Source organism: Petromyzon marinus, chromosome 45 (genome assembly GCF_048934315.1).
Source record: "Petromyzon marinus isolate PM22_M1 ecotype Great Lakes invasive population chromosome 45, UKy_Petmar_22M1.pri1.0, whole genome shotgun sequence".
NCBI lineage: Eukaryota > Metazoa > Chordata > Hyperoartia > Petromyzontiformes > Petromyzontidae > Petromyzon > Petromyzon marinus.
In genome coordinates this window covers 6,658,950-6,679,829 of record NC_133711.1, presented here as the reverse complement: position 1 = coordinate 6,679,829, position 20,880 = coordinate 6,658,950, and the positions used below count along the sequence as shown (strand labels likewise).

Genomic DNA, 20,880 nt, shown 5'->3' with positions numbered 1-20,880 from the left:
TTTTATTAACGGAAAAAAATGGGGATCAATGTTTCGCTCCCAGGCTGCGTGGCTACAGCATCTGTAACCACACGTATGCGGCGATGGTGGCAGCAGTGGTGGCAGCAGTGGTGGCGGTGGCTCAGAAACCGCCCCGGCGATAAATGAATCAGCGCTTCCGCCTCACCCAGGCGTAGCCACGCACCCGATTATTTACCGTGCCAATATCACTTTTTTATAATTATGTTTTTTTTATTATTATTACTACGGGCAGCCCGCATATCCTTTGGACGTGCCCATCCGTCCCTCCTGCAATCCAGCCAGAAAAACTTGTTTTTTAGATATATCATAAAAGTAGGATAGCACAATAGAGTATCCTGCGGGCGTGCATTGGATGCAAGGCTGGGGTGGAGGGTGTATGGGATGGAGGGTGTATGGGATGGAGGGTGTGTGGGGTGGAGGGTGTGTGGGGTGTGTGGGGTGTGTGGGGTGTGTGGGGTGGAGGGTGTGTGGGGTGGAGGGTGTGTGGGGTGGAGGGTGTGTGGGGTGGAGGGTGTGTGGGGTGGAGGGTGTGTGGGGTGTGTGGGGTGTGTGGGGTGGAGGGTGTGTGGAGTGGAGGGTGTGTGGGGTGGAGGGTGTGTGGGGTGGAGGGTGTGTGGGGTGGAGGGTGTGTGGGGTGGAGGGTGTGTGGGGTGGAGGGTGTGTGGGGTGGAGGGTGTGTGGGGTGGAGGGTGTGTGGGGCGTCAGCACGACGCACGAACCCGGCTCAACCCCCAGGGGATGCATGCGTGTGACGCGCCAGCCAGGCAGGAATCCAGCCAACAAAACTTTTTGTTCTCGTATAGTGCAATTATTATTACGCTTGCTCCCCCTGGAAGGCCTCAAGGCTCTTTTTCAGGAAGGTCCTGCCACGTTTTCTCGGGAGGGTGCAATTTTGACGAGTGTAATCCCAGTTGAGTAATCAGCATTGGTGATGTTTGGCCACTATTAGTTGCATTGTGTGTTTTTTTTCACCTATAGGTGAAGAAACCGGAGAGCCTGGAGGGAAACCCATGCAGAACACGGGGAGAGAATACAAACTCCACACAGAAAGGACACCATAGTCGGGAATTTAACTCACACCACACATCCAGTAAGACCCCTCGCTACGGCTGCAGCTACGAATTGAAAAATATCTTCTTAGCTCAAATGGGCTGTACTCGGAAGAAAAAAAAACTTTTAAAAAACTTCTGATTCTACTTAAGTCACGGAGGCGAGATGTTAACTACCTCGCTTGGTATACAGGAGGTCGTGGGTTCGATCCCGACCATGACGCCTGCTGAATATTTGGAGTTTACGTGTCTCTCTCTCTCTCTCTCCCCATGGTCGCGTGGATTTTTCTCCGGGGCCTCCAGTGTTTCCCATCCACATTTAGAATCCACATCACAACGTTTAGAGTATTTGGCTGCTGCTATACATTTCCACGTGATAAAATCCACTTCGTTGAGCTACCATTTGTGATGGCCAGGTCGCTTCCGAACAAGAGCTTGCCTGGTGAAATAAAAATAGGAATAAAAATAGAAGCATCCATGCTCAAAACAGGCTGCAAATCACATGCCTTTATATTAACTTTCATCATCATATAACAAAGATCAAAGATCCCCCATAGAGCCTTAACAGACTGTAGGGGCAAGTGCTGTTAGCGAGCACCTATGAAGGCCGGAACGGTACACGAGTGGGTGGGTGGTCAGCACCTCGCCCGACCGCCTTTGCTTCCCCAGTGGCAATGTTTACACACCACACCAGGTACTCATTTGAGGCTGAGTCGACCTAGGGGAGGCCCGGGACCGGTTCAGATAATCGTCACTGGTGTTGGCCGTGAGCGGGAATCGAACCCGGGTCGCCAGGTTCGTAGCGCAGCGTAGCGCTTACCGCTACACCATCGCTCCCCGCTCATTATATAACACGCATACACACACGTGCACGCGCGTACAAGTATGTGTGTGTGTCTCCTCCGGCCGCTACCGGCAGATTAATCGGGGCTGGGGCCGAGCCGCGCGTGTGTTTGCGGGACGAGGGATGACGGGACGAAACCCGCCACGGCCGGAGGACAGGCGTGCCTCCCCCAGATAAGGGGATGTGCGTTTCTCAAGAACGCCTCTATCAGGCAGACATCACTCCTTGGGCAACGTGCATTGTCACTCAGCGCTCTTCCCTTTTTGATCAGAGCAAATAAGCCCCCACCGCCCCCTCGCTCACCCACCACCTACTCCTTCCACCCACCCCACCCCCAACATCAACCACTGTATTGATGTGCACCGGTGAAATGTAACAGTTGAGATCCCCTCCCAGAGCAATCTATGTGTCCCCTGTTGATTTATAAGCGGGCATACATATAGACACAGTAAGACAAAGATGTATGTTGAACTTCTTTCGCACCATATATAACCAACCGTGCTAATCGGAGGTGCGGAAAGATCCCCTCCCGCTGTATAGCCTTAACAGACTGTTGGGGAAAGTGCCGGTAGCGAGTAGCACCTGCACTTTGTCTCCCGAGAGGCGATGTTAACACACCACACGAGGTTCTGATTTAATGACCGAGTCAACCTAGGGCAGTCGAAGGGAACCGGTTCAGATAATCGTCACTGTTGGTCTGCGAGCATGAATCAAACTCCACTTCAGGCTCGGACATTTGGTAATATCATACATGCAAGCATATACGTAACACACATATACATACGTGGATATATACTCATACACATATAACTGTACTCATATACATAGACCAGTGGTTCTTAACCTTCACTGCATCGTAAAAAAAATGTACAACGTTAATAAATACATAGGTATAATGAAACAAAGTAGTTGTACTTACGTGCCTGTGCTTAATCTGGCCGTGTCTCGCACCCCCAGGGGGTGCATGCACCCCAGGTTAAGAACCACTTACAACGATATATGATGTTCACACTACGCACAATGACCCCCCACCCTGCCACATAGCCTTTAAAGGACTGTTGGGGCCAGCGTTGTGAGCGAGAAGCTATCAAGGCCGGCGCGGCACAACTAGACATCGTATTGGTCGGGAAAGCCTCTGTGTTAAACAGAAATCGTATGGTCCACACCTGGTACTCATTTAAGGCTGAGTCGAACCAGGGGAGGCTCAGGACCAGTTTACACATCACTCACCACAAATGGCAGAGGCAGGATTTTCAGGTGGGGGGGGGGGGGCAACCCCTCCAGCAATGAAAAATGATAGGGGTTGTTAGTAAGTAAGGACTTGTCCCTTGCTTTTTATTCGATGTGTGTGTGGCAATTGCGCAGCCATCAATCGAGGGTCGAATTCGAACCGTGTGTGATCGGCATTGCGCTCGCTGAAGGTGAATACCTTCAGGGAAGTCGTGGACTCTGTATACGCAACTGCGCACAATTCTGTGAGTCGCTTATAACTGCTTTGCCGTTACTTATTGCCAATTATGGACTCAGACTATTGTCCTATCATCTCATAGAGTCCCTGGCACGTAATAATAATATGCTACACAGTGGCAGTGGGGGTCGCAAAATGCCGATTTATTACTAATAAACCCCAATGATCTGATCGAAATTAGGGATTTCGATTGGATCATTGAGGGGGCACGTGCCACCCCACCCACACTGGATCCGCCAGTGCTCACCACTATTTTATTAACCGTTTCCAAAGTCACTGCATTCAAGTAATATGGGCACATCCTTTCATATGCCCTGGAAAGGAAGTGTTTATCACACCATAAATCTTGGTTTTGTAAATCTCAAAGCTGGAATTTTGTCAAATGAAGTGAAAATCCCAATGTAAAGTGACATGTTTATGTATGTAGCCATTGGCCACTGGGGCTGTGACCATCAACTAATCGATCACACTCGCTAACCAGGTTCAATCGCAACCAGTTCTGTGTGACTCTACGGGTCTCTATGTAATTATATGTCTCCATACAAATCAATTGGTTTCTATTCGAGTCGAGTCTATACATTTCAATGTGAGGAGTTGGGTCTCTATGCGAGTCTACGTGAATTTTACACGAGCCTGTGGTTTTCTATGCAAGTCTATGTATGGCTATCTATTCTTATAGGTCTATTTTATGCATCTACAGTATATATGCATGTTGAACTTCTTTCACACCGTACGTAGCCAACCATGCTCACTGGAGATGCGGGAACGGACAACAAACTAAACACAAAAAGCAGTTCTAAAGAAATGAATTTCCAATCTAAATATAAAAGTGGCATAGCTTCAGTGGCTTCCCAATATCGGAAGGAAGAGCATTCCAGACGGCCGCAGAAGCGCATCTGAAAGCGCCGCGCGATGCGGTGACCACCGCCTTTGTTCGATGGCTATCTTGAAGCCGTTGCTGCGAAGATGACCAGAGTTCGCGCGAGGGTTTACGCTCCTCGACAAAATCAGCTAGGTGTTGTGTGGTTCATTTTATGTCAATCGCATACCTCCATATATATAAAAGGCAAAGTTGTGATTATGTGTGTCTGTTCAAAATGTTTAGCGTACTTCCCGACATGCAACAAACTTGAAATTTGCCATGTGGGTACTATTCAGACTGTACACCATGCAAACATTATAAAAATACACTTTTTTTTGGGGGGGGGGGGGGGGGTGGGAGCTCAATAATGCATAGATTTTTTGCACGGCAAGTGAGCTGTGATGTCAAATCTGTCATGTGACCCGCGCATGTGAAAGCGTAACGCATTGTAGTGTAGTGGTTAGCGCTACGCCGCGCGTACGAACCCGGCGACCCAAGTTCGATTCCCGCTCACGGCCACCACCGGTGACGATTATTTGAACTGGTCCTGGGCCTCCCCTAGGTCGACTCAGCCTCAAACGAGTAACTGGTGTGGTGTGTGAACATCACCACTGGGGAGACAAAGGCGGCCGGGCATGGTGAATTAAGCCCCGGGTGAAGCCGGGTTGTAAAGGATAGTACTTTATATGTATCTCCATATAAAGTATATGGGCCTCTACGTAAGTTTACGGGCTATGTAAGTTATCGGCGAGCAGGCCGAGAACCATCAACCCACTAAGCTTAGAACCCAGTTTAATCCCAACTCGGTCTGTGTGAGTCTAAGCGTCTCATACATATATCTGCACGCATGCTAAAAGTGTCACCCATCCTGGCCGGGTCCCCATTGAAAAGGAGCTTGTTGGCTCAATGGGCCTCGTGAGATTCATTAAACTGACCGACCGCACGTCTGTCAGTCTCTACGCGAGCCTACTTGCTGCTACGCAAGTCCGTTGGTCTCTTCGCGAGTCTACGTGTCGCTGGGAAAGTCGAGGTGTGTCAAAGCGAGTCTTGCAAGCCCCCACGGCGACCGGGCTGATACCATCAACTCGTTAACAGTCGGGAAACCCGGCCTTATTCCTAAAAAAAACACGATTATAACCCAGGCTCATAATTTCCACATGATAAGCCACTTTGCTGAGCTATCATTTGCGGCCAAGTCGCTTCTGAAAAATACGTTAAGACCCCAGTGGGCTTTGCCTTATAGGATGGGGATTGTTTAGTTTTATTTTGTACGTGTGTGGGTGATTTACCTTTCTCCTATCGTGTTTTCGTTTTATTTGTTGTTGTGACGTTCTGAACCCGTGCCCCGACTGGACATCTGTGAAAAAAGAGCTTTGTAGCTCATCGAATTCCTCATGCAGTCTAAATTAATATTCTGAGTGGTGGCTCTGTGTCTCTGACTCCAGTGTCAGTGCCCTGGGACATGGGGGACACAATTCTTGTTCAATCAAGCGTGCAGACTGCGGCCTATCCATTACGAATGTGATCCGAAACCGGAAGAGACACCTGCGGTTAGATTGAGGATGTGGGACACAGAACCAGGAAAAAAACTTGGTGGACAGGCATGAAATCTGTATGCATTCAAATCGGCGGCAATATGCATCGGGGCAGGTCAACAAGAAACAATATAAAAACACATTAGAAGTGCAAAGTATAAGAAAGGGAAGCAAATCACAAAAAATATACAAATAAAACTGAACAATTTTATCCTACCAGGTGAAACCTACAAAGCTGTTAAACTTATTTTTCAGAAGCAACCTGGCCACAAATGATAGCTCAACGAGGTGGCTTACCATCACGTGGACATTTTTACAGCAGCCAAATAATCCAAACAGTCTAAACGCATGTGCAGAAGCTAGCTGCCTGCTGGCCACGGCGAGAGGAACATCAGCAGGCAGAGAGAGTTCGTGGAGTTTTGAGATTCTTCCACTGAAGCAGCCCAGACTACGGCGAGTGGTTTCCCGCATGGTCCAACGGCCATCTCCCGTAAACAACGCGGCGTGGCGATGCCGTGCACTCACCAGGGCGCAAACACGTGAACCGTGTCTCCGTTGCGCAGCTTCAGGTGCTTGACGGCGTCTTTCGCGAAGAGGGCAAAGACGGTGTTGTCCCCGAGTGGCCCCGACGAGGTGGGCTCTCGAAAACCGTCATCGTGCCCACGTCGCTGCTCTCCCGCATCTCGGCGTCTCCCTCCTCCTCCACTTTCCACTTCCTTCGAATCCGCGTGCGGTCCATCGCTCCGACAGTTCCGGGGCGACCTGGTTGAACCCGGGTCCGGAACGCGCGTCAAGTCGACCTTGCTTTGCGATTCCGAAACCGTCGCCGCCAATTCCCCGACAGTTGACGTCCCTTGCGGTCGCGCACCTGCGTCTGATTTTTCTTGCTTTGAGTCTGTGGCGCCCATGGAGAAGAGAGCTTGCCGCGGCGACATTGGTCTGCAGGCGGTCACGAGCAATGAGCATTCCGTGTGCTGCGTGAGGATACGCAGTTTCAAAGGCGCTCCCCCCTCCTCCTCGTCCACGGAGACTGTGAAAATATAAGTAAAAGTGTCGAAATTATTTCTCACATCGAATAAGGATTGTTTTTTTCTTCTTTTATTTATTTTTTCTCTGGAGACCAGCAGAGATCGATCATCGATGTTTGGTAGCCGCGTTGATGGCATATCGTCGTGATTACTCACTTAACAACAGAGCGGGCCGTGTGAAGGCTGCTGCCATCTTTGTTGACACCCACCTCCCGTTTACAGCCCGGAGGCGGTGGTGACAATTCAATATCCCTACGGTGTGGTCGAGTCTATGCACAGGACAACCGCTGTGGACCTTCCAACGAGGCGGTACTCATTTTACCCAAGCTGGAGGGATGATGGGCTTAGGCAACCACCCCCTTTCCCCCCCCCCTACCCTCTCCAAAATAACCGTGTCACCTGGCCCAACATCAAGGTAACAGCCAATCAGATTTCAACTCGACACGAACCATTACTTATTCGTCGATTCCAATCCTATCCTGCTTCTACTACTCAAGACAACGCGACACCAACAACGGTGTCACAGTTGAAAGCAACGAGTGCAAACGTACCTCCGACGCGCACAAAGTCGCAAGTTGTTCGGTCCGGTTTTTGGTTTGGCGTTGAACTTTCTTACCCGCTGACGGCGCGGCAGATCCGCAGGCGCGGTGATGGTGGCGCCAAAACACGATGGAAGATTTCTCCCGGCACTGAAGCCTCCAGGCTCTCTCTGCCAGGCCTCCCCTGCCCCATGGACAACAGAAAGACAAAAGGCAGTGCCCGTCGCGTGACGGGCGTCAGCGTCCACGTCTCCGCCACAATTTACACCGTGAGTTAGTCAGTTGGGATCACAACAACAACAACAACCGCCATTTGCCACTAAGTGGCGGTGACGTCAGCACGGCGCTTGTGCCAGGCTAGTTGCACTTTAAGGCCACGTGAAGTGTAGAACGCCCGCTGGCAGCAGGTCATGGGACAGACCCAGTTGCCATGGATGGGTTGTGTAACTAAGATGACTGGCCGATGAACCGTACATGCCCCCTACTATGCTAACTCGTTTTATTTTAGCCACCCGGCGCTCCGCTCGTTGCTGTGAGCGTCGCTCCTCCGCCCTCGGTTGTTGTTGGAGGGCGACTGCCTCCAACTGCCCAGTAGCGTCCTTCACGAGCCTCCTCCACAGAGGCCGATCTTGACACCGCTGGTACCAATTATTGCCAAGTCCACTCAGCTCCATATCCTCTCGCACCACATCACTCCATCTCTTTTTAGTCCGTGCCTCGCGCGTTTAGTTGGGATCACTCACACACACACACAGCAAATCAGCATCTCAAAATGCCGCTGAATTTGCAAAGCGCGCAGTCTTCGCATACAGAGGGAAATCACAGACAAGTGCTTGGGAAGGGCAGCCAGCACCGGCGCCAAACAATCGCCCAAGCTCTGTGGTCCTATATGGCGATTGCTGGACCAACCCGATTAACGCGCGGTTTATAGGTATGGGAAGATACCGGAGTGACGAATGCGTGGAGTTTAGCGATAATCTGTGCACACGGGCCCAATGGTGACATCTGGTGGTGTGGCAAGAGATTGCGTGCACGTGCACAGGGGGTTACCCCTACCGTTGCATGGCGAGGAGAGTTCACACAACCCGTTGTCGATATTCTTCCATTAGGGAACAGCAGCAGTGGCAAGCAGCAGTAGCAACCAGCAGCAAGCAGCAGCGGCAAGCAGCAGTGGCAATCAGCAACAAGTAGCAGTACCAGCAGCAAGCAGCAGCAGTAGCAAGCAGCAGTAGCAAGCAGCAGTAGCAAGCAGCAGCAGGAGCAAGCAGCAGCAGGCGCAAGCAGCAGCAGCAGGAACAAGCAGCAGCAGGCGCAAGCAGCAGCAGCAGTAGCAAGCAGCAGCAAGCAGCAGCAGGCGCAAGCAGCAGCAGGAGCAAGCAGCAGGAGCAAGCAGCGGAAAGCAGCACCGGCAGTAACAACAGCAAGCAGCAGGAGTAGCGAGAGCAACAAGCATGAGCGACAGTAACAACAGCAAGGAGTAGCAAGCAGCAGCATGTAATCACAAGCAGTAGCAGCAGCGGCAAGCAGCAGCAGAAAGTGGCATCAGTAGCAAGTAGCATCAGTAGCAAGCAGCAGCAGCAGCTAGCAGCAGCAAGCGACATGAGCAAACATAACACGAGCAAGGGAAAAAAAAATCCGTCCGTTGACCTTTGACCCTCACCGGAGGAATCGTTTCTTGCCTGCGGAGTCCTGCAGCTCGGCGCAAGCACCGCGCTCTCCCCCCGCCGCCCACTCGTCGTCCGGCGGCGTCCGCATCATCTCCAGCCACTCGCTCACACGCCTCCGGCGAGGACCCGCCGGGGCGTCGGCGGAGAGGGGTGCCGAAACGGTGGAGCCGCGGCCACCGCGAGCCTCCTCCTCATCGTCGTCATCGTCAGTATCATCATCGTCGTCGTCCGAGGCGAACTGAGCGATCGTGATGGCGGCTCCGCACTGTTCACACAGAACGGGTCCGCCAGCAAGTTTTGAAGTTGTCGAGTTTTGTTTTGCTGTAGCCAGGTGAGAACTCGACAGACCAGGGCTGGAGTCTAGTTTGCACGGGTGTTCTAGTGGTATCGCTTTCGAAACTTTCATAATTCGGACCCTGACCATCTTGCAACTGGCATCGGTGGGGATCTTTAACATCCACTGCGTGCGAAGCAGACGGCGCGTGGCATTTTTACAGTCATTTCACGCAGCGGTATTAACCGGGGCGGCCGCTGATGTTCGAACCGCGAACCTCTGCAGCAAACGGCGAACGCGTAACCGTGGGGGCACGTCACCGTCCCCAGCAGGTGTGCACACGTCTGTTCCTTCTTCGCGAATCGTTTACGATTCTAAAATCTTGCCAAAAGATTATCCAAAATACAGTGGTACCTCGGTATACGTCGTTAATTCGTTCCAGAAGGTAGGAGGGCTTGTACCGAAAGCGACGTCTACCAAACTAATTTTTCCCATAAGAAATAAAGGGAAGGGAAATAATCCGTTCCAGAGTATAAGAAATGATATTTTATATGGCATATTATACATTAATGTGGTTGTATAACATAATGTAGACTCTACTTATTACTAAAATGCATACATACATTAAAATAAAATACATTGAAATTATTATTTTTTTTACATCACTTTAGCTTGCTGAGAACAGTTGATAGCCTACGAGTATGGTGGCGAGGAAGGGGATGAGGAGGAGGTGTTATTTTTTGGAAGGAGAGTGCCCTTCCATTGAAACTTCAGGAAGCTGAAATTCACAGAAAGTTCTAGCAAGGGTTGTGCACTGAACGAGATCTACTGTACAGGCAGACTGAGGTAGCGGCGCTTTGTTCCAGTCGTGAACGGGGTCTACGCGGGTACGTGGCGACTCATCCTGACCCATACGAGTTCTAGCAAGCGTGTCGTATCCCAAGCAAGACGTCGTATCCCCAAGACATTTTTTTCTCGTCAAAACACGACGTACACCAAATTCGACGTATTCCAAAGCGTTTGAATACCGTGGTATGACTGTATAAGGAAACTTTCGTATGTATGTTGAACTTTTTTCAAACCGTACGTAGGCAACCGTGCTAATCGGAGGTGCGGGGAAGGACAACCAATGAATGAGTGGGTGAGTGGGTGAGTGAGTGAGTGAGCGAGCGAGTGAACGAGTGAGTAGATGAGTAGGTGAACGACTGAATGAGGGTGGCGTGGACAAGTAAACAGGTACAGTATGTTGAACTTCATTCGCACCATACATAGCCAACCGTCCTAATCGAAGATGTGGGGGGAAGGACAACAAACTAAATACGAAAAGCAGTTCTAAAGAAATGAGTTTACCATATCGATGATTTTAAAGTGCATAGCTCCCAGTGGCTTCTTAATATGAGAAGGAAGAACGTTCCAGACGGCCGCGGAAGCACGCGATGCGGCAAACCATCGTTGTTCGATGGCGAGCCAAAAGCCGCTGCTGTGAGGATAACCGGAATCCTCGTGCTATTGGGAACTCGCTGTGGAGGAGAGCGGGAAAATCGATCGAAGGCTCCTCAAAATCTGGCAATAAAAATCAGCGGCAAGCGGATAAGCCTTTTCGGCCAGGGTGAAGATGTCGCGTCCGAGTCGTGTCGGCTCAAGATGTGCCGCTGCCACTGCCGCTCTTTAGAACACCTCCGAGGAGCAAAGTTCAGCGTTGCCGAACGTTACACGGCCCACGCAAATGTGCGTCACGTTCCTTGTGTTTTTGAGATTTTGCAAACGTGTCTTGCGGTGGGACAGCATGTAGCGCGCTACGTAAATTGAAATTGTTGTTGTTGTCGTGATTGTTGTCGTTGTTTGCCTGACTGACCGGTGACGGGCGGAGTGTGGGGCTGCTGTCGACGCTGCGTTCGGAATCGCCGATGTCAAATTCCACCAGGGGAGAGTCCAAGGGGAGAGCGTCGTCCGACTCCACCGACTCGATGTCTTCTGAGCAGCAAGGAATAAACAAGCGTAGCCTTCGCGATATAAACCAGCGACGTCAACCCTCATAGAGCCCAAGACTTCATATCACACAACCCACAACGTCATTTAACACGACCCGCAACTTTATCCTTTTCCCATTCCGAGACATCTGCAAGTTGCAGGCTGGGTGTCCCGTTCACCGCTGAATCCCGGAACACGCAAGCGGTTAGTGTTAATCTTATTGAGGGGCGTAGCGCCGTTGTTTTTAAAGACATTGTACTCACCGTTGAGACCTGTGGCGACATGACCACACTCTACGATGACTGGCACCAAGCCGTGCCACACGCCCTCCCGCATGGCCTTGTGGGAGGCTTGGTACATCTTCCGACATGAAGACGTACCGATAAAAGTTATGTTATTTATTTTAATAATTGTTTTTCTTCTGATTTCGTTTCGATGGCATGTTGTCATTGGAAGGAAAACTGATGACGTGCATATGCCTGATGACGTACCAATGAAGGAATGTTGTTTTATTTTAATTTCAATTCTTTCTTCCGAATCAGAAGAAAAACGGATGACATACATGTACGTACCATACGCCATCGGAATGGGAAAAGATTAATTTCACCCGACCCGCAACTTCGTGTCCACCAACCCCCGAAACCCAACTTGCACAACTTACCGTTGTCGTCCGTCGCAGGCGTGAGCACGCTGCGGCTGTAGGCTACGGCCTGAGCCAGCCCCAGCCGCTGCTCGGCCACCAGCGAGCCGGCCCCACCGCGCCCTCGCCTGCGTGAGCGGCGCCGGATCGCGACGTCGGCGTCCGGCGACTCGTCACACGAACCACCGCTGGTGCCGGGACTGGAGATGATGGCATCCGCGTCGCCTTCGTGCCACGCGGCACGACCATCTGATGGGGACATCACGAGCGGTGCGGGGAGAGGGGGGTGGAAGGGAGGGGGGGGGGGGGAGGGGGGAATGAGCTCGATGTGGATTCTGCTGCGGTAGACAGGTTTGTCCGAGGGTGCTTCTAAACTTCTCAAGCATGTTCGTAGCAGTCAATATTTTGATTCGTATCTTGATTTTTTATGGGGTTGGATCGTGCAATGTGGACAAATTTGTGTCATTAAGCCCCCCCCCCGTCACCCGACACAGCTGAACAAATTAAACTGTCACGTGCACAAGGAGAAGGAAAAACAGCAAAATTACTCTCGCTCGCTCTTGAAGCCCTCTCCTCGTGGCCACCGGCCCTCAACATTGGCATCTATAGCTCCTGAAAATATTGCCCAATGCAAGAATAGCATAGTCTATGCGCAATGTGAGTCTATGAGCAATGTGAGTATTTGGGCAATGTGAATCTATGGGCAATGTGAATCTATGGGCAATGTGAATCTATGGGCAATGTGAATCTATGGGCAATGTGAGCCTATGGACAGTTTGAGTCTGGGCAATGCGAGTCTACGGGCCATGTAAGTCTATGGACCCTATAGTAAACCACTGTTCGTCTGCCCTCCTTCAACAGAGGAGGAAGAACAAAACGACACCAACTCTCTCTCTCTCCTGAAGCCCTCTCGTCGTGACCAAGAGAAGACCTTCACATTGGTCAACGAGCTCCTGAACAATATATTGCCGTCGGCATCGCACGCAAGAATCATCATCATCATCACCACGATCTATAGGCAGAGAGCCCATAGGTGTCCACTACAGATCGTCACTTTCCTCTGTCTTGTGCCAATATGCTCAAGTAGTGCACACCCTCCTGGCACCAATCTCTTATGTCGTGGTCGAGCCATTCTCTGTCAGGTCTTCCTCTCTTTCCGCAGATGAAGATGTATATCGCCTGATGAAGCTGGTCGTAATTACAAGCGAAACGTCGTTCTCGAATTGTAAATGTTGTGGGTTTACTCTCCAACACACCGTTGTGCTGAACTAGTAACTAATTGGCATGCTTTGTTTACGTGACAAACTTTACTGATTGGCTGTGTCCGGTAGTGGCGGGTTTAACAAAACATATTTACGTGATCTAACCCAAAAAAAACTCTATCATGGATAATATTGGTCGCGAAAGCCCACTACTACTACGTGTTAAACGGATGGCGGGAACGCTGCGGTGCCCTGCTCCGTGTGTGCACCTCACCTGGCAAGCAGCGCTGGAGCTCTGTGAGACACCTTGCCACCGGCTTCCACGATTTCCAGTTCGCCTGCCCAACGAAAAAACAAATCCGTTTAGTCGCACGAGATTCCGTCATCTTCTCCATCGTCGGCCGCGATACATCAACCGCTGGGTTCACCCAAGGTCGTCATCGTCAGCCGTGTACCCGCCTGTCTATCCATCCACTTCCCCAAGCAGTCATCATCTCTTGAGGTGACGTGAAGTGTGGAAGGGCTCGCTGGCAGGAGCTCATGGGCCAAAACGTTCTTAAACTTCCATTGCTCTCCTCAAAGACAAAACCTGCAAGTGTGTTAAAAGCTTGGGATGCGATATGACCCGGAGGTGGCAGTAGAGTAGTTGACTGTGAAGCTTTGGAGAGCGTTCATGCAGTGGTTAAGCACACTTCGCTACGAACCCTGCGACCTGAGTAACTGAACCGGTCCTGGGCCTCCACCAGATCGACTCCGTTTCAAATGAGTACCTCGTGCGGTGTGTAAACATCGTCACTAGGGAGACAAGGGTGGCCGAGTGTGGTGCTGGCCACCAAACCCCTCGTGTGCCGTGCCAGGCCTTCATAGGTGCTCGCTATCAGTACTTGCCGCAGGAGTCTGTTAGGGATATACAGTGAGGAAAAAGTATTTGATCCCCTGCTGATTTTGTACGTTTGCCCACTGACAAAGAAATGATCAGTCTATAATTTTAATGGTAGGTTTATTTGAACAGTGAGAGACAGAATAACAACAAAATCCAGGAAAATGCATGTCAAAAATGTTATAAATTGATTTGCATTTTAATGAGGGAAATAAGTATTTGACCCCCTCTCAATCAGAAAGATTTCTGGCTCCCAGGTGTCTTTTATACAGGTAACGAGCTGAGATTAGGAGCACACTCTAAAAGGGAGTGCTCCTAATCTCAGCTTGTCACCTGTATAAAAGGCACCTGTCCACAGAAGCAATCAATCAATCAGATTCCAAACTCTCCACCATGGCCAAGACCAAAGAGCTCTCCAAGGATGTCAGGGACAAGATTGTAGACCTACACAAGGCTGGAATGGGCTACAAAACCATTGCCAAGCAGCTTGGTGAGAAGGTGACAACAGTTGGTGCGATTATTCGCAAATGGAAGAAACACAAAAGAATTGTCAATCTCCCTCGGCCTGGGGCTCCATGCAAGATCTCACCTCGTGGAGTTGCAATGATCATGAGAACGATGAGGAATCAGCCCAGAACTACACGGGAGGATCTTGTCAATGATCTCAAGGCAGCTGGGCCCATAGTCACCAAGAAAACAATTGGTAACACACTACGCCGTGAAGGACTGAAATCCTGCAGCGCCCGCAAGGTCCCCCTGCTCAAGAAAGCACATATACATGCCCGTCTGAAGTTTGCCAATGAACATCTGAATGATTCAGAGGACAACTGGGTGAAAGTGTTGTGGTCAGATGAGACCAAAATGGAGCTCTTTGGCATCAACTCAACTCGCCATGTTTGGAGGAATGCTAACTATGACCCCAAGAACACCATCCCCACCGTCAAACATGGAGGTGGAAACATTATGCTTTGGGGGTGTTTTTCTGCTAAGGGGACAGGACAACTTCACCACATCAAAGGGACGATGGACGGGGCCATGTACCGTCAAATATTGGGTTAGATCCTTCTTCCCTCAGCCAGTGCATTGAAAATGGGTCGTGGATGGGTATTCCAGCATGACAATGACCCAAAACACACGGCCAAGGCAACAAAGGAGTGGCTCAAGAAGAAGCACATTAAGGTCCTGGAGTGGCCTAGCCAGTCTCCAGACCTAAATCCCATAGAAAATCTGTTGAAGGAGCTGAAGGTTCGAGTTGCCAAACGTCAGCCTCGAAACCTTAATGACTAGGAGAAGATCTGCAAAGAGGAGTGGGACAAAATCCCTCCCGAGATGTGTGCAAACCTGGTGGCCAACTACAAGAAACGCCTGACCTCTGTGATTGCCAAAAAGGGGTTTGCCACCAAGTACTAAGTTATGTTTTCAGAGGGGTCAAATACTTATTTCCCTCAATAAAATGAAAATCAATTTAGAACATTTTTGACATGCGTTTTTTCTTCTGGATTTTTTTGTTGTTATTCTGTCTCTCACTGTTCACATAAACCTACAATTAATATTATAGACTGATCATTTCTTTGTCAGTGGGCAAACGTACAAAATCAGCAGGGGATCAAAAACTTTTTTCCCTCACTGTATTCTGTCTCCCACTATTCAAATAAACCTACCATTAAAATTATAGACTGATCATTTATTTTTCAGTGGGCAAACGTACAAAAGCAGCAGGGGATCAAATACTATTTTTCCCTCACTGTACAGGGGATGTTTTGTTTGTGAAGCCCTTGCGTGTTCTATCCCCGTATACTTGGTGGGTTTTCTATCAACCGCTGGGTTCACCGCAGGTCGTCATCGTCAGCCGTGGACCCGCCTGTCTATCCATCCACTTCTCCAAGCAGTCATCATCTCCGGTCGTCGCACGATGGAAGTTATTTGCCGGTGATGTTGCTACCGCTGACGCTGCTGACGCTGACGCCGCTACAGTGGCAGTGACGCGCAAGCAGGAGTAACAAGATCAAAACTCAAACACGTTCCTCAATAACACCGTGGCCTCAAAAGGAAACAATATCAGAATCAGAATATTTATTTTGACTGGAGGAATTCCGATTAGCTATAAAGCTCTTTTCCACAGGTGTCCAGCAGCGGTAGGTAAGAACGTTACAACGACCACATAAAGCCCGCTGAGCTATTCGCTTCTTCTTCTTTGGTTCTTTCGGTAAAGTCACGTAGAATGAGAATAAAATAATAAATTGATAAAATAAAATAACACAATAAAATTCTCACGACGTTTCGGCCACAACACAAGCGGCCTTCATCAGGTGAAGGGACGAGACTGTCTGGAGGACAGCGCTGGAGCGAAAAAGCCACACTCAGATCGTGACCTTTAAGCTGTGTGAGAAGAAACAAAGCGCCTTGACAAAGGAATTAGTGACCTGGCCACAAATGATAGCTCAACAAAGCGGCTCATCACGTAGTCAAATACCCTAAAACGCGTGACGTTCATTCTAAATGTGGAGGGAAAAACCGGAGGACCCGGAGAAAAAAAAAAATCCACGTGAGCACGGGGGAGAGAGGCACGCAAACTCCAAATATACAGGGTGCCAGGGGTCGGGATCGAACCCACGAACTCCGACGCACAAGGCGGCGAGGCGTGTGAAATGGAGGAGGTGCGGTCTTACCGGATGGGCGATGTGGGCTGACGTGAACGCGTCGCCGCAGCGCGCCCACGACGCGTGAAGCCGCGCGACGTTTGGCGGTCTGCCTCCTCTCCGCACCACCACCTCATCCTCATCCACCTCCTCCGCCGTGAGTCTGCGCTCCTCCGCGCGCGAGCTGCCCGATGGGAAGGGTACATTCTCCCAGGAACGCTCCTTGCGCTGGACGGTGAAGATGGGGGGGGGGGGGGGGATTAAATGCAAAGACGAAGATTGGCCTGCGTAGGCTGAAGGGGCAAGTGATGTCAGCGAAGCACACAAAGACAAAGATCCCCCGTATGGCCTTAACAGAGTTTTGGGGCAAGTTCTCTTAGCAAGCGCCTATAAAGGCCGGAATAGCACACGACGGGGGGGCGAGTGAACCAGCACCACGCCCAGCCTCCTTCGTCTCCCGAGTGGCGATGTTTACACATCGGCCGAGTCGAACTAGAGGAGACCCAGGACCGGTTCAGATAATCGTTGGCCACGAGTGGCAATGGGACTTGGGTCGCCAGGTTCGTAGCGCACCAGGCACTACGCCACTGCTCCCCACACAACGATCGCCGTCCACTACTAAGTGCACCTTGAGGTGACGTGAAGTGTGGAAGGGCTCGCTGGCAGGGGCTCATGGGACAAAACGTTATTAAACTTCCATTGCTCTCCTCAAAGACAAAACCTGCAAGTGTGTTAAGCTTCTGATGCGATATGACCCGGAGGTGGCAGCACAGTAGTGGATTGTGAAGCTTTGGAGAGCGTTCATGCAGTGGTTAAGCACACTTCGCTACGAAATCTGCGACCCGATTATCTGAACAGGTCCTGGGCCCCTGCTAGATCGACTCCGTTTCAAATGAGCACCTCGTGCGGTGTGTAAACATCGTCACTAGGGAGACAAGGGCGGCCGAGTGTGGTGCTGGCCACCAACCCCCTCGTGTGCCGTGCCAGGCCTTCATAGGTGCTCGCTATCAGTACTTGCCGGGATAGTCTGTTAGGGATATACGGGGGATGTCCTGTTTGTGAAGCTTTGCGTGTTCCATCCCCGTATGCTAGGTGGGTTTCTCCGGGTCATCCAATGTTTAAGTATTGGTACGAATAAAAAAATCAATTCTTGAAAAAATCAACCAGAACATCTTCAAATAAAAACTCGATGAAGCACCTTCATGAAAAATAAGTAATGGGACTCAGTGTGACTTTCCTGGATAAATAAGCCATCATTATTAATTATTATTTACAGAACAGACCATGGAACGATAACGATTCAAAGGACCGATTCACAAGTACGGCCGCAGGTGTCATCACAGCGACACACTTCTCAATAGTCTGGCTCAACCGCCTCAATATGAAGTGACGGACGCTGCTCTACATCCATCATGAGCCGTACAAAGAAGAAGAAGACGACGACGACTGGGGCGGAATCAACAGAGCACCGATGTTCAGTTTAAATAAACCCTCGCTGCGTCAACACAAGGCCAGGGTTGCTCGATAACGCAGAGGTTATTGAAACTCCACAGGGTAGTCTGTGAGGTGGCCGGGAGATGGCAGCACACAGCAGGAGGGAGGGAAGCTTCATGAACCCATCTGTAATGCGTACATTTGAACATTATTTTCTGCCTGTGTGGGTGTGGTGGGTTTCCACCGGGTCCTCCGCTCTCCTCCCACATGAAGCCAAAGTCCCATTCAGGTTAATAAGTCTGTGTTCTCCAGTCTCTTGGGTGAAAACTGGGCTAGGTTTTTTTACCAATCCTGGCTAGCTGGCTCAAGAACGTAACGAGTAGCCAGGCGGTGGTGGCTATGCACGTGGCTGCCTGTAACCAGCACTGTGGAGGCAGCAGCGAGGGTTGGTGATCACCAAACACAGATGTCGTGAAACTCCCATAGCCCCGTGGGCGTCGAGGGGGAACCCGTGATACCCCCCGGCTCGCCGGGAGAAAGGCGGCGCGTCAGAGTGTGCGCTACATCTGTTCCATCAGTGTGGGATGGCGTGTTGCCCCCTCGCACGTGTGGGTTTTCTCCGGGTGCTTCTTCCTACATTAATCAATCGGCCGAAATCATAGTTAACAGCTCGCCACCGTAGTGTTAACCTGACGGGAAGCTTTAGGTACGGGGCGGGGGGATGGATCAGGACTCTCTCCGATGAGCTGCTTCTCATCGCTTACAGAGTTGGGCTGGGTTGAGGTCTTGAGGTAGGAGTGCCACGGTGGCTATGAGATGTTAACCACCTCGCCTCGTATGCACGAGGTCGTTTGTTCAATCACGACCCTGACACATGCTGTATATTTGGAGTTTGAATGTCTCTCTCACTCTCATCATCATCACGATGGCTGAGATGTTAACCACCTCGCCTCGTATGCACGAGGTCGTGGGTTCAATCACGACCCTGACACATGCTGTATATTTGGAGTTCCCATGTCTCTCTCTCTCATCATCATCACGATGGCTATGAGATGTTAACCATCTCGCCTCGTATGCACGAGGTCGTGGGTTCAATCACGACCCTGACACATGCTGTATATTTGGAGTTCCCATGTCTCTCTCTCATCATCATCATCACGATGGCTATGAGATGTTAACCACCTCGCCTCGTATGCACGAGGTCGTGGGTTCAATCACGACCCTGACACATGCTGTATATTTGGAGTTCCCATGTCTATCTCTCTCCCCGTGGTCGTGTGGATTTTTTTCTATGGGCCCTCCGGTTTTTCCCTCCACATTTACAATCAACATCGTGCGGTTTAGAGTATGTGGCTGTTAAAATGTTCCACATGGTAAGCCACAACGTTGTGCTATCATACTGTATGTTGGCCAGGTCGCTTCTTAAAAAGAGCTATCTAGCCAAGTGGTCCTTACCTGGTGAAATAAAACATAGCTTTAGCTTTAGTTTAAAAATAAAAGTGTTTTAGCTTGCATGTATAACACACATTAATTGGCAGGGGGGAGGGGGGGGGGACATCTTAATATATAGAGGACCGCGGAGCTTGGGAAATAATTGTTTGAAGGTGCCGGCTGACCGCCTGGCTCCTATTCATTTGCTTAGCTCTTTCAGTAAAGTCACGTTGAAGGGAAACAATAAAATAATAAAATATATTATGGCTCCTGTTGCCGCCTTCCATAGCTTTGGTTCCTCGGGGACTGTGAGAGAAGCAATTATCACGCTCGACAAGATAATGCAATGAAAATAATACAATGCAATTTTTTTTTTACACAAATAATAATTATGATGAAAATTATAATTATTATACATTTGTAATCTCCTATATACCGGAAATGTGTGGAAACGCAAGAGCTGCGTTCGTGTTTACATATGCCGTACACAAATGTGGACTTACAGTGACCACCCCACCGTAGCAACTAAGCCGAGGTGGAAATTCCACGTTACGCTGGCGGGTGCCAAGTCCGTTCCGCGAGAGACAACTTGCTGGGCTTATAGCTCGGGTAAACAATGGGCCAACGATGTTATTGATTCATTGTTACATACCCCGCAGCGTGACTTCGAGGAAGAACGTTGCGATATAAATCGCAACTTTATGTATGAAACGCTGGGCGTCAAATGTTAAAACATTGCGCGAGGCCTCACAACCGCCAAGAGCCCGCAAGTTGCCTCGCGTGAACTCGACGAGAGTTCGCACACCCCCGAAAGTTAACATCGCGCGACTTGGCAGTTGTGAGGCGAGCCTCCGTTACCTTCTTAGCAGGCATCAAAGCGCGAAAATGTTCAACTTTAAAAGCTTTTAATTAATCGATGGGTAGGGGAGGGGGAGGGGGGGGGGAGGTTTACATTTCCCAGTTCACATCAGCGGCGGAAATGGGGCGCACCCAATCAGACGGCGGCGCAGGCTCGTCACGCGCAGCCGCGTGGGCCAATGGGAAGCGAGAGGACACCGTCGCGGGTTTAAAGCGGTCGGCTTATGCGCTGTAGGGAATGTGGGAAGGTGACGAGGGGCCGGCGGTGACGTCATCCGGAGGGACATTTAAATGAATGGGGGGATAGAGAGGGTTCTGGGAACGGTGGTGCAGCGGTTAGCGCACTGTGTGTGTTGGGAGCGGTGGTGTAGTGGTTAGCGCACTGTGTGTGTGTGGGGCGGGGAGCGGTGGTGCAGCGGTTAGCGCATTGTGTGTGTGTTGGGAGCGGTGGTGTAGTGGTTAGCGCACTGTGTGTGTGTGGGGGGGAGCGGTGGTGTAGTGGTTAGCGCACTGTGTGTGTGTGGGGCGGGGAGCGGTG

General features: G+C 50.5%; 1 protein-coding gene across 3 annotated transcripts in view; it reads right to left on the bottom strand.

Annotated features, from left to right (window-relative positions):
• Nucleotides 1-20,543, bottom strand: part of SPIDR (scaffold protein involved in DNA repair) — a 50,121-nt gene extending 29,578 nt beyond the window's left edge. For 2 of the 3 annotated variants that reach the window (XM_032971042.2, XM_032971045.2), the window contains exons 1-8: nt 20,343-20,542; nt 16,650-16,847; nt 13,375-13,438; nt 11,920-12,147; nt 11,143-11,261; nt 9,007-9,278; nt 7,424-7,530; nt 6,305-6,809 (exon numbers count right to left, since the gene is read on the bottom strand). In XM_032971042.2, the coding sequence (XP_032826933.2) occupies nt 6,305-6,809; nt 7,424-7,530; nt 9,007-9,278; nt 11,143-11,261; nt 11,920-12,147; nt 13,375-13,438; nt 16,650-16,847; nt 20,343-20,357 (1,508 nt within the window). In that variant the 5' untranslated portion in view covers nt 20,358-20,542. Of the gene's footprint in view, nt 1-6,304; nt 6,810-7,423; nt 7,531-9,006; nt 9,279-11,142; nt 11,262-11,919; nt 12,148-13,374; nt 13,439-16,649; nt 16,848-20,342 lie in introns of all 3 variants that reach the window. The other variant, XM_032971044.2, reaches the window with a different exon arrangement.
• Between the last annotated feature and the right edge of the window lie 337 nt (nt 20,544-20,880).